We start from the raw sequence: 13,697 nt of genomic DNA, 5'->3' as shown, positions 1-13,697 counted from the left end.
TCTCACAATACTCCCTCTGGTTAATCCACACTCCTCTGTTTTTTCCCCCCTTTATTTCAGCAAATTGATGGAGAAGCATTTTTACTCATGACCCAAACAGACATTGTTAAAATCATGAGCATTAAGCTGGGCCCAGCTCTCAAAATTTTCAACTCTATTCTGATGTTCAAAGCTGCGGAGAAGAATTCCCACAATGAACTGTGAAGACGGTGAATTCTGGCACCATTGGCTTCTGCTTTATAGCTCATTATGTTCCTTCAAAGCACAAGGACAGCTCTAGCTCCCAAGTGAGAAGTCTTCAGAATTCACCGGAGCAGCACTCCAGGGCTCCATCTGTCCGTCCAGCTGCATATGCATTCTTAGGAAATGCCTGAGCTTCTTACCAGCAACTGTCCAACAACAGTCACCTTTTGGTTCCGCTCACTGAGCTAAACTTACCTTTGTAAACTTACCTTTTTTGGATGTGGGAGGAGGGTGGGGGAAGGAGGCTTCTTTATTTATGGATGGGGCACAATCAGAACTTTTGGCATTTTGTAAACATTGTCGGAGTCTCTTTCATGTACACCTTCTTTTTTTCAATACTTTCAGAAACCTTTTTATATAACTGAATATCAACCTAAACCAAATCCTTTGAACCTGGCTGGGTTAAGCCTCGGACTGGTGTCAGTCATGTTCGCCCTGTGCCATATTTGGAATTGCAGCATTAGCCAAGTGTAATGTTGTGAGTCACGATATTGCCTAACTGTGTGTCATCCTCTGTTGGGACTGAAGAATTGTAAATACGACCTTTCTTTGAATCCACATTTTTACTTTTGCACGCATCATGAATTGTTAAAGTACTTTTCACCAGCATCTTTACTATTATTATTACCAAAAAAAAATGTATATAAAAGAGTGGAGTTGAAGAATAAACTATATAAACCTACTTAGATTTGAAGGAAGTAGCGTATCGGGACAGAATCAATTTTGTACATCGTGGTGCCCATGTGTTTCCAGCAGTTGGCATTAGAGGATTGTGCAGTTACACATCCCAAGGGATGTTGACGAGGAATTTGATCTGTGAAGTTCTTGTGTGCATCTCTGTAAATGACGTGGAAGTTGCTGGTGCTGTACCGAAGAGGACTCACTTGTTGCTGGAAACACTAATCCTCCAAGAGCTCCCATCCGTGCCACAGGTCCTCTAGGCCCAGAGGATTTCCTCAGAGTGAGCTGAGAAGCAGAGTGAGCACCTGACTGCACAGGCCTGCTGTGACCCTCGTAACCAGCAGCCGCAGAATTTGCCACGCTCACAGATTGAGAAAGTGGTTCCCAAAGCCATTACTCGGGAACCTCCGATGATGAAAGAGTCCTTTTCCTATGAAATATTTTGCCTTGATTTCTAAGCATCTGAATGCACTTTAAATGAGAGCCCATGGTTATTTATAAACTCATAGCTGGCAGTGTTTTGTTTGTAAGCGTGTCCTCCTAAGGGGAAGGTAAAATATTTTGTCAGTCTTTGGATGTACTTTCTAATTCCACAATTAGACATTTACTCAAGGACTGATTTAAAAATATAAAGTTTAGTAGCATGCTGTCAGAACTCTGGGGGAAAGTCCCACCTCTTTCCATGAACTCTTTAATGTTTTTCTGATGTAGGACTTCCTTTGATGTGCCATAGTTGGAGTCCTTTGCATTTGTCATGATTCAAGGTAAACAGGGTCCGTGACATCTGCAATGTCCTCTTTCTTCATTTCTCTGCATGAATCTGCTAAGTAAGCTTTTTATTGTTACTCCCCCTTCTTTGTTGTGGTCAGTATTTGTACATTAACTTGCACTTGTTACATGTGATATGAATGAAATAAAATCTTAATTGCAGATTCTTTTTATATATGTATGATTTTTAAGGAGGTTATTAAATAGGAGAGGTTAAAAAAACAGGAACAAAATCATATCTAACAAAAGTTATGTAAGGCTTGGTTATATTTTAGTATTAGAATACCTACCTGGCAAGGTTTGATCTGCTTGCCTACAAAGCAACAACAAATAAATAACATGTTAAAGATACTGTAGGACTGGGGAGATGCCTCAATTGCTAAAGTGCCTGTCACAATAGCATGAGGCTCTGAGTTTGTAGCTCTAGCACCCATAGAAGAACCAAGTGTACCTGTTACCCCAGTGAGGTTCATTGGCCAGGGATCCTCACGGCATCATGAGCTTCAAGTTTAGTGAGAAGCCATGCCTCAAAAGACATTAAGATAGTGAGGCTAGAGAAATAGCTCACTGGTTAAAAGTACTTGCTCAATTTTCAGCACCTACATGGCAGCCCACAGCTACCAGTGACTGGTTCAAGGAGATGCAATCCCCTCTTCTGGCCTCCACATGCCTTAGGCACGTGCATGGTGCACAGGCATACATGCAGGCAAACACTCATACTTGGTGGTTTGGTTTCTTGTTTGTTTGTTTGTTTTAAGGGAATTGGTGGAGAGAGTAGTCATACAGGAAGACACAGTGATACTGGAAATGGATCCCTGGTGTGCATATATATATATATATATATACAAACATGAACAAGTACACAAACCACAAAGAAGGTGTATGTGGCTGGAGGACAATGTAGCAATCTAATGACTCTAAATTTGAATATTTTTGTCAGTGTACTTGGTAGGATAAACATTTTTTAAAAACCCTCAAAAGTCACATTTTTAGCTCATGTGATTCCCATCTACAGTGAGAATGTTTACCTTTCTTATTTAAAGTGAATGCTGTAATGAAGGAGATTTTGAAATTTCCCTTCTAAACAATGTGCTCTTCTGGAAGGAAAGGGAAGTCATTGACCATTCTGGGGTGGCATGGCATTCATTGTACCTCAAGCAGGTGATCTTTTCCACTGTCCCAACACTGGGACATGGTCTTTGTGTTAAAGGAGAAAATAGGGGAGGGCTGATGGCAAGGGACTCCTGGAGCAGGATTAGGAGGAGACAAAAGGAAGGAATGTGTGTGCGGGATGCACAGTGACCATGAGCTATTCTGTGTAAGGCAAAGGAATCCTGTGTGCAGGCTCATGTTTACCATAGACAGCATGGCCTTCTCCATTCAGTGGACTCATCTCAGGGATGACAGTGTATTCATGTCAAGCAAAACAGAGTATTTCCCAGGTTGCAGTACCACACCAGGCTCCGAGATATGAACCTTGAGATAGGCATGATCCTACCATGTTGACATTCTCCTTTGTAGGTTGAAAGCCCAGCTGGCCCAGAACCCCACCCTGTCACCCTGCTCAGCCTGAGTGACAACGGGGACACTCAGTCTTCCACAGAGATTGTAGACCCTATAAGGAAACTACTTCAGGAACTGGTAAATCCAAATTTAAGGCAGACTGTGGACTTTTTAAACAAGGGATTGTGGGGAGTCATTTGAGTAGTAAAAAGTTTGTAAAGGGGTTACTTTATTATAGTAAAAAGGAAAATAAATATTTTAAAAAGTCCATTTGATGAAATAAATGAGGCTTATCTGATTGTGTCACAAGTATTAACACATTAAAATCTCTACAATATGCAGAATGACCCCACACACACACCCCAACTCCACCCCTATCATTCAGAATTAGGAAATAACATGATATTTTGATGATAATATCAAGTCATGCTACTATTTTACAGTTTCTTTTTCTTGTGAAAGTCCTCAGAAAACAGATAGTGCCTAGGTCCTGTTATTCCAGAAGTAGTACTGTCTCACCATTTCATGAATGAACAAACAAATTTCAGTGTGACCCTGGAGCACGGGCTGAGTCTCTATGGAAAGAACCTTGTGCCAACAAGATGGCCTACAAGGAGGATATCCCAAGATTGCAGCTGCTCTCTCACTATTGATTTTTTCAATATTGATTGAAGAAAACCAAAACACATCAAACCAAACAGTGTGTCTGGGATAAGGAAATTGAGGACTATATATCTCTTTAAAATACTCAAGTTCAAGATGTTTCCAACCAATGCTCTAACCAAAGAAACTAAAGAGGCGGCTGTTCAACTCATGGTCTTTCAAGCAGTCACACTGAGTTAAGTTTAGGGTCAGACCCTAACTGGGAGGATTTTACCTCATAATGTCTTTTATGCCAGGTAAAACTGACACTGTTGAAAATGAAACCTTGACTACAGAACTCAAATCAAATTGAGAACCTTTAAGTAGCATTTTATTACGGAACTTCACAAAGAACTTAAATATCTAAGTTAAAGAGAGAGGCTTCAAAAATACATTGATGCTGGAGACAACATGACTTTTCTAACCCCTACCTCCAAGGCAATAGATATTCTAAGATGAATCTGCAATTGTTGATGAAGCTTCTGTCACCCTAGAGAGTTCATGCAGTTGTTCTTAAGTGATTGGAGGTTGAGATCTGATTTCCTTTTCTTTCAAAGAGGGAAACTGGGGACTCTGCATGTCAAAGATCAATGTCTCTAGGAAGTTGAAGGTTTGGGACAGTCTTCTTGGACACTCGATCCCAAACACACGGAAAGCAGACACCAAAGCAGCCAGAGCTGTGACACAGTCATCCACCTTTGTGAGCTTCTCTTTGTTCAAATACAGAGAAAACTCACAGCCATTGATGTGGAAAGGGTTTTTAACTTCCAACACAGGCGTGGACACGTGCACCTGAAAAAGAGGAAAGCTGTTACTACTGCTCATATGTAAAAGAGCTAAATGATTAAGCATGCCTGAATGTCGAACAATATTACACTAAGTGAGCTAGTTACAGTGTAGCCTAATCATACAATAAAACTACTGAAATAGGCCACTCACTCACCTTGTAAGGAACCATATGAAGGTATAAAATGAATGGCCATAAACATACTGCCTACCTTCCCATTCACAACGACAAAAAGGCTGGGCTCATCCCCAAAAACATGTGGAAGGAGTAAACACGTGGCAGTCATCTTCATGTCTGTCAAAGCAAGCATGCCCAAGGTTTAAAATGATGGGTGGGGTGCCTTTGGAAAACTACAAAAAGCTACTCTTAAAATGTTGGGCTTGCTTTTTATTAGATTATCATCACCTTCCACTGTGATGTGATAGCCAGTCTTCTTGGATGAATATTTGTCTTAGGGTTTTACTACTGTGAACAGACACCATGACCAAGGCAATTCTTATAAGGACAACATTTCATTAGAGCTGGCTTACAGGTCAGTTCAGTATCATCAAGGCAGGAGCATGGCAGCATCCAGGTAGGCATGATGGAAGCAGAGCTGAGTCCTACATCTTCATCTGCCGGTCTCTTAAGAAAAGACTGACTTCTAGGCAGCTAGGAAATGGGTCTGATAGCCCCTACTCCACTTCCTGAGCTGAGCATACACAAACCGTCACAGTATTTTACAATCATTTTTTTTGCATGTATATGTGTGGCCTATGTACATATATGTATGCATGTTTGCATGTGTGAGCACATGTGTGTGGGTGTGTGGAGACCCAAAGTTAACATCAAGCATCTTCCTCCATTGCGCTCCATTTTATTTATTGAGGTGGGGTCAGCTGCTGCACCTGGAGCTTGCACATCAGCTAGTCCAGTTAGCCAACTTGCCTCGGGATCCTGTCTCTGCCTCCCAGGTGCTGGGATTACAGGTGCCCACCATACCTGCCCGGCTTTGACATGGGTTCTGAGATCCAGAAGTCCAATCCTCATGCTTGCACAGCAAAATATTTAATCTGGTCATCTCCTGACTGTCAAAGCCATTTTTAAACAAGATTTTCTAATGAACTCTTCAAAACTTCAGGTGATCTACTAGGCCGTGGCCAGCACAGTTAAGAGTTCTGTGCTATGCCCATCTGCCAGATCTTAATGGTGGTCAGCTTTGTGATGTGTATTGTAAAAGTGAAAGGGACCAGTGCCCATAAAATAACTTTATAATAATGAGTGTACTTTTTTAGCCTAGGCTTTTTCTCCCCTCATTTGATTTTTTTTTTCTGTCTTCATTGAATTGCACTTAGTGTAATTAAGCACTTCTGTCTGGAGTTGCGGAAATGCTGGAAATGGCGGAAATAGCTGAGAATCTGCTCCCAATCCCGGCCCCCCACCCCTGGGGTTTACTAACACTTCAGCACCCCTTCGTCAGTGTAGTGTTTCATCTTCTCTTGCAGGGCAGTATTGATTGGATTGTCCAGCACTGAAAAGGCAGTCAGTATATTTTCCGAGTAGGATTCCAGGATATGCCTTGTTTTCTTATAAATATCTGTTTTTGTAAGAATTTGAACTTCTCTGAACATCTGGTGGAAGAGAGAAATAGATATTCCAGGTCACAAGAAAAGGTTATTATCTTTTCAATATCAGGGGGGTGGATAGCTGGTTAGCATCATCCTAAGCTTCCATGAATGACATGATCTATCCCCGAGTTATTAGTAGCTCAGCAGTGGACGCAGGACAAGAGAGGAAAAGAGCAGAGTCTGAAGTAACAGCCAAACAAATAATGGATACAAAATTAAAATTTTGGAGCTGGGCAGTGGTGGCAGAGGCCTTTAATCCCAGCACTGAGGAGGCTGAGTCAGGTAGATCTCCTGAGTTTGAGGTCAGCCTGGTTTATAGAGTAAATTTCAGCACAGATAAGGCTACACAGAAAAACCCCATCTCAGAACAGAAGAAAAAGAGGAGAAGGAGGAAGAGGAAGTGGAAAAGGAGGAGGAGGAGGAGGAGGAAAAACTTAGGGATACGTTTGTTCTATTTTATAGAATTGGCTGTTCTTCAATACTAGGATGGAAAATAAAGCAAATTACAAATTAAAACTTTGGATATAAGTTCCACAAAATGAAAATCACAAAACGTCTATACACGTGGATACTGGCTGTTTGGGTTACATCATCAAATTCTTGGCTCATTTCTTTATATAAACCACATTGTTGTCGTTATGGTTTGTTTTTCTCAACCTGCCATAAATCTAGATAGAACAGAAAAGAGAGGATCTCGTCGGGCGGTGGTGGCGCACGCCTTTAATCCCAGCACTTGGGAGGCAGAGGCAGGTGAATTTCTGAGTTCGAGGCCAGCACGGTTGACAAAGTGAGTTCCAGGACAGCCAGGACTATACAGAGAAACCCTATCTCAAGAAAAAAGAAAAGAAGAGAAGAGGAGGGGAGGGGAGGGGAGGAGAGGAGAGGAGAGGAGAGGAGAGGAGAGGAGAGGAGAGAAGAGAAGAGAAGAGAAGAGAAGAGAAGAGAAGAGAAGAGAAGAGAAGAGAAGAGAAGAGAAGAGAAGAGAAGAGAAGAGAGGATCTTGACTGAGAAATGGCCTCTACTAGACTGGCCTGTGGGGGTGGCTGTGGACATCTTTGGAATTGCTAACCTACATTGGAGGGCCCCTGCCTGGACAGTGTAAGAAAGGCCAGGGGAGCAAGCTAGTAAATAGTATTCCTCCAAAGTTTCTGCTTCAGTTCCTGCCTCCAGGTTCCTGCTCCAGGTTCTTGTTCTGGGTTTCCTGACTTGGCTTCTCCTGACCATGGACTATGGAACCTGTAAGCCAAGCAAACTCTTTCCAAGTTGCTTCTGATCTGTGTTATCACAACAACAGAAACCAAGCTATGGTGGCTATGTTTCAGCAGTGTCCAACAAAAGGCAAAACTGGAACACTACTGGCTTTTCAGAAACAACTCTTGAAAAATACCCAATCTTAGGGCCCTAAGGGCGTGTTTTAGAGACTGTTAGATGAGTTTAACAAAATGTATGTGAAGAAGACGGGGCCTCCAAGGTAAAGCAAACCCAATAGAAGTCTCTTGAACTCAAAACCACTTTTGCCTATCTTTTCTAGAATTTCCTAAATTTGGCCCCTCAGAGAATTCCACCCCTACTGTTCTTTCTCCTTCATTGACAGAATGAGGCTATCAGACCTCCTAGTTATCTACACCAATGTGAATTAATTTAGTCACTGTTGTCCCTAAGACTGTACTATTTAATGTTGACCATGGGGCCTCATGGGGCCTTAGAGATCTGGGTTAAACCATAAATTGATTGAGGTCTGAAAGCTAAGGCATTTGAAGCTGAGACTCACATCCTCATCACGGCGCAGTGCTCTGGTCAGGTGGCTGGAAGCAGAGATCTGAGCTGGGCTGGGTATTAGGAAAGGTTTGCTCACTACACAGGCAGGGAAATTAAACGTGAGGAAGATCAAGTTAGCTTCTTCCCCGGGCCCAGGGCCCATTGTTTCTCTTTATTGTGATATAATTTCAATTTGATATTCAAATTTAAGTAAATAGAACTTGTGGATGCCCTTAATGAAGACCTACTAACAATAACCTGCAGACAGGATGCTCCTTTGCTCTTAATCTTTCTAAGTACAAAGACACTTACAACTGGGAAATCTAACTTTCTGCCTTGCTCAGACTTGCCAGGAGTTTCATATTTTTTTTTTTTTCCTAGATCCAGGGTTGCTAGAGAGATGCAAATACCATGTCTCAAATTGTGTCTCTTGCCTAGAACAAGGCTTCTTGGGCATTTTTGAAAAGTGGTTCATCAGTATGTATCCCTTCCTCTCTGTGTGATAGTCCCCAGAGCTTCTGCATTTGAGGTAAGAATCAGGAACACTAAATGGGCATTTGTCCCTGTGTTAAAGATACTATCTTTTTCTTCCTTTCTTCCTTCCTTCTTTCCTTCTTTCTGTTGTGCCCTGAGTCCACGGGAAACCCAGATGAGCCCAAGAATTGCGAAGTCCACTGCAACTCGCAAAAGAGTATTTTATTGTTTCAAGTTCAAACTTGGATCAACTGCCTCACACTCACCCCATGAATGCTTGCAGGTAGTGCCTGAGTCCAGAAAACACTGGGTTTATACAGAGTATCTGTAGGAATCCCTACAGAAAAGGGGAGTAGAGGGCTGTAATGATTTGGTAGAATGGTACTGAAGCAGGAAGGGAAGTTTAGATGGGTGTCTGTTCAGGGACTAATTTTATAGCCAGTCGTAACCGTCTGTGACTTGACCTCTGATTACCTTTTCTCCATGATCTAAACAAGAGACCCTAGTCTCCCTTCAGCTTGTTATTTCTCTAGGGTCTCAAGGACAGGCACCTGGAGAGTTCTGCTGCTTATCAGGAGTACTGGTTTTGGAGATGCAAAGGCAGGGAGGACATCTGGAGCGGTCTCCTCAGGATGTCCTCATTAAGGGGGAGTTCTATAGGTAGTGCCATTCTAATGCTAGGGGAGCAGCCAGGGGGGGAGAGGGAGCCCTGGGCTTGCTGCAAGAGAAACCAGCTGTCTGCATATGGTGCTTGCCTCAGGTTGGAGGGAGGATGGAAGAGCTTCTGGCAGGGGGGCAGGGAACAGAGAGGCAAACTGAACACAACACTGAAATCTCTCTAGTATCAGTAATTTGGGGGTTGCAACACTTCCTTCCTCCCTTCCTCCCTTTCTTTCTTTTCTGGTTTTTTTTTTTTTTTTTTTTTTTTGCTTTTTGGTTTTGTGGATACAAGTTTTCTTTGTTCCTTTGTGTAGCTCTGGGTGTCCCAGAACTAGGTCTGTAAACCAGGCTGGCCTTGAATTTACAGAGAACCACCTGCTTCTGCCTGCTGAGTGCTGGGATTAAAGGCGTGGGTGACCACTTCCATCAAAGATAATAACTTTTCTCAGTTGGTTAAGCTGGAGTCTACCAGCTCTTTCCATTTCTCCATGTCTGAACTATGTTGTATTTGATGAGCAGATATACTGAGAATAACTGTCATATGGATTTTTGACTGAAGGGTTTGCTAGGGAGGCTATACCTCCCAGAATGATTTGGAACTCAGTCTGTAATCCAACCTGCCTCCCTCCTGCCCCCCTCCTGCCTCCCTCCTGCCTCCCTCCTGCCCCCCTCCCGCCCCCTCCTGCCTCCCTCTTTGGAGGGATTACAGTACCAGCACACCTGGCTAGCTCACATAAGTTTATCAACAAGATTGAATACCTGTTGATGCAAATGTCACTGTCTTCACTGCCAAGTGGCATTTGGCTTATCTGAATATTCTAAAGGTATCAGTTGGCACTCTACTTACCATAGGGTAGAGTTTCCTCTACTCTCTGTCTACATTTACTTATTTGTAACACAGCATACTAATAAATTCCTATTTGTCTCAAAAGGGTACAAATACGATTCTCAAAAATATTTATGTAATTTTATATTTTTATGTTTTCTAGATTTTGTCGGTAGAGGACTGTCCTGTTGACATAGCTCAATAGTCAGTGAACATTTCCTTAATTATGGTATTTCCCAATATTTTAGGCTTATCATAAACATTATATATATACATAATATATACACATATATAATGTATATATATGTGTGTGTATATGTATGTAAATATATATACATATATATATGTAAATATATATACACACACACACAATATATATATATATATATATATATATATATATATATATATATGTATATTGTGTGTGTGTGTGTGATAGTGTGTTTCTTAGCCACTGAATCCATTTGTCATTTAAGTGACTGACCAAGCAGTGAAACATAAATATCCGTAACTGCTTCTGTACCTCTCTATATAGATAGAATCCACTCTACTGATGCACTTTAGCCTAGTGCACAGGCTTTCTCTCACCTCTCTCTTTCTGTGCTTCTCACTCTGCAGTAGTAAGGCTCACTACTATCCTCAATGCAGACACTAATGGACACCAAACGCCCAGTGAATGACATCAGTGATGAAAGAGCCCTTTCTCCACAGCTTAAAACATTTTCCTTTGTCTGCTGATCAATCGTAACTCCTTGGCTTCAGAGCTTCTCCTGCCTCATCTTTGGTAGGCTGGGACAACAGGTTCCTACCACAGCACCCACTTTAACTTAACTAAGAGACAATTGTTAACGCTGCTTCTCAGAAAGGAAAATATTGTAGCACCTCAGAAGGTTTCAAGAAACTTGAGGTATTTAATTTTTACCTCCTCCCTCCTAAATCTTGGCCTCATTTGTCTTTTGTTATATCCATAAATCCCAGAGATAGAATCCTAGTTGAAATTTTAGGCAGTCAATAAGTGATTTAAAAAAAATTAAACTTTCTGTTAAAAGAATTTTAAAGGAGGTAACACGGATGTTTGTGAGGTAATGAAGGGTCAGGGTGCATTGCTGGGCCCCTTCCCTGAGTGCCAGTTCTCTTTCTCAGCACCTACATCCTGAGCACATCAACTCTGAGAAGGTACAGAACAGCAGGGCCGTAAGATCACTTTATGCCATGGCTGATTTTTCACAATTTGATCCAAACCTGGTCATCTGAGAAGAGGGAGACTCAACTGAGAAAATCCCTCTCTCAGAATGGCCCGTAAGGCAAGCCAGCAGAGGGCAGCTTCTTGATTGATGATATGTGTGGGAAGGCCCAGCTCACCATGCGCAGTGCCACCCCTGGGAAGGTGGTTCTGTGCTTTATAAGAAAGCAAACTGAGCAAGCCAATCCATGGCTTCTACTTCAGTTCCTGTCTCTAGTTTCCATACTCCAGATGATGAGCTATGATATTACAGTGCACTCCAAATAAACCCCTTTTTCCCCAAGTGGCTTTAGGCTATGATGTTTCATAGAATTAGAAATCTTAACCAAGACACTTTAAGAAATGATTTGATGTTACAAAAGAAATAGAAAAATATTACTTGGGAAGAATTCTGAGCATACTGTCTTAACTGTCTGTACTGGCTGGTTTTGTGTCAACTTGACACAGCTGGAGTTATCACAGAGAAAGGAGCTTCAGTTGAGGAAGTTTCTCCATGAGAACCGGCTGTAAGGCATTTTCTCAGTGATCAAGGGGAAAGGGGAAAGGACCCTTGTGGGTGGAACCATCCCTGGGCTAGAAGTCTTGAGTTCTGTAAGAGGGCAGGCTGAGCAAGCCAGGAGAAGCAATTCAGTAAGAAACATCCCTCCATGGCCTCTGCATCAGCTCCTGCTTCCTGTCATGTGTGAGTTCCAGTCTTGACTTCCTTTGGTGATCAATACCAGTGTGGGAAGTGTAAGCTGAATAAACCCTTTCCTCCCCAACTTGCTTCTTGGTCATGATGTTCTGTGCAGGAATAGAAACCCTGACTAAGACACTGTCTAAATGAATACAACATGGAATTATTCATGTGAGGAAAAAAACCCTAAACTAGAGACACCTCATGCCCCTCCCCCCATAGTGTGCTGTACAGGGAACTCCTAAAGACAGCAGTGCTGGCTCTCTTGAAGGGACTTTCTGCAGTTCTGACTCAACTGTCGGGCTCACACCCTACTGAGACTCAAGTGCACTGTCTTGCTGGGCTGAGTGGTCACTACTTTAGAGGAAAAGGAGGTGGAGTGGGGTGGGGTGGGTGGGGTGGGTGGGGTGGAGGGTCAGGAGGGGAATGAATTTGTTCCCAAGAATAGACAGTTTTCTAGGTGAGTCACTTACCTGGTAAGGGCACTTCAGGAAAGGAAACATCTTAAGAATGTCCTTGAGAGGTGTTTGGCCGCCAATCATCTTTCTTCTTATTTCCAAAGTCTGGCTCATCCTCTTGTCAACTTCTCTCCAGTCCCTTTCTGTTTTCATATACTCTTGCTGGAACCAGCTGATGTGTTCATCCACCTCCGAGTCTAAATGAGCAGATTCTTCCTGCCAAAGATTTTCAAAGTGTCAGTGGCTCTCACATTTCAGGGCAGTTGAAAACTTCATGAAAACCTGGCTCTCCGTGAGGTTGAATAGCCCTCTTCTTGATATATACCTAATTGGGTCTTGCCATGCATATGTAGTTTCACTTGTCCTTGAACATGGTTAGCCAAGGGGCAGTTATTTATGAAAGCAAATTATAGAATTACGTACAATGTAATTCTAATCTATATATTTTTAAAAAATGTATTTATTTTTATTTGTGGGTATGTGTGTGTGCCTATAAATCTGTATATATGCTATGTGGTCCAGGCAGGTGTGAGCTATTCAACATGGATGCTGGAACTGAACCCAGGGTCTTGGCAATAGCAGCAAGTGCTGTTAGCTTATAAGTCATCTTTCCAGCCTCCTAATCTGTGGTCTTGACAAATTTTAAAGAGTTACATTAATTCCTATTTACCTGGTTACATAGAGTCAGATTCCCCTGAAAATTTGCAATTTATCAGAGTGTTATTTCTATGCGTTTAATTCTTAGATGGCAAGAAATGACTTTAATTTTGGTTTTTTTTATGCATATATTCTCTCTCATGTGTGTATGTGTGTGTGTAGGGTACATGTATATGCATATGAGTATGAAAGTCAGAGATTGACACACACACACACACACACACACACTTCACTGAACCTGCAGCTTACCAGCTGGCTTGACTGACTGACAGAAAGGCCCTGGAGTCCTCTTGTCTTTACCTTCCTTTACCTTGGATTACAGCTCATGTCACCATATCAACAGGAATGCTGAAGACTGAAGTCAAGCCCATGTTTGTGCTATAACCACTTCAGTCACTGAGAAATCTACCCAGCTCTGTCTTTTTTTAAAGTGACTTTTTCTAGATGCTGAACAACTCAAGGCCACCAAAAAATGCAAACCAACAACTTTTTTATGTGTGAGAAATCATCTCTGTGCCAGTCCTGAGCACTATGTGCTGGGTGGGTTGGAGTAGTTAGAGAAAATCTCACATACCCTTGGTAAAAACTTATAAGAGAGCTTTGAGGAAGCAAGAAGGAAAACTTTCTATCAATTTCATTTTGAGGAACTCAGTTGAGGATATATGAATGAAAACTAACCAACAGGCTAGCTCACCAGGATTACAGATGGTACCT

The 13,697-nt window shown here is 42.0% G+C and overlaps 2 protein-coding genes across 19 annotated transcripts in view; one reads left to right on the top strand and one right to left on the bottom strand.

The window, feature by feature from the left end:
* Positions 1-1,863, top strand: part of L3mbtl3 (L3MBTL3 histone methyl-lysine binding protein) — a 101,576-nt gene extending 99,713 nt beyond the window's left edge. For 7 of the 11 annotated variants that reach the window (XM_030245082.1, XM_006512735.4, XM_006512732.4 and 4 more), the window contains one exon: positions 61-1,863. In XM_030245082.1, the coding sequence (XP_030100942.1) occupies positions 61-204 (144 nt within the window). In that variant the 3' untranslated portion in view covers positions 205-1,863. The remainder of the gene's footprint in view (positions 1-60) is intronic. The other 4 variants (NM_172787.3, NM_001347467.2, NM_001359254.1 and 1 more) reach the window with 1 other exon arrangement.
* A 1,544-nt stretch (positions 1,864-3,407) lies between these two features.
* The window catches only part of Samd3 (sterile alpha motif domain containing 3), a 43,301-nt gene continuing 33,011 nt past the window's right edge, over positions 3,408-13,697 (bottom strand). For 5 of the 8 annotated variants that reach the window (XM_006512743.3, XM_006512742.3, XM_030245093.1 and 2 more), the window contains 4 exons: positions 12,342-12,542; positions 6,063-6,234; positions 4,836-4,918; positions 3,408-4,629 (listed from right to left, as the gene is read on the bottom strand). In XM_006512743.3, the coding sequence (XP_006512806.1) occupies positions 4,351-4,629; positions 4,836-4,918; positions 6,063-6,234; positions 12,342-12,542 (735 nt within the window). In that variant the 3' untranslated portion in view covers positions 3,408-4,350. The remainder of the gene's footprint in view (positions 4,630-4,835; positions 4,919-6,062; positions 6,235-12,341; positions 12,543-13,697) is intronic. The other 3 variants (NM_001115154.1, XM_006512746.4, XM_006512745.3) reach the window with 3 other exon arrangements.

Source organism: Mus musculus, chromosome 10, assembly GCF_000001635.26.
Source record: "Mus musculus strain C57BL/6J chromosome 10, GRCm38.p6 C57BL/6J".
Lineage (NCBI taxonomy): Eukaryota > Metazoa > Chordata > Mammalia > Rodentia > Muridae > Mus > Mus musculus.
The sequence above is the reverse complement of the archived record's forward strand: the minus strand, read 5'-3'. Positions and strand labels throughout refer to the sequence as shown.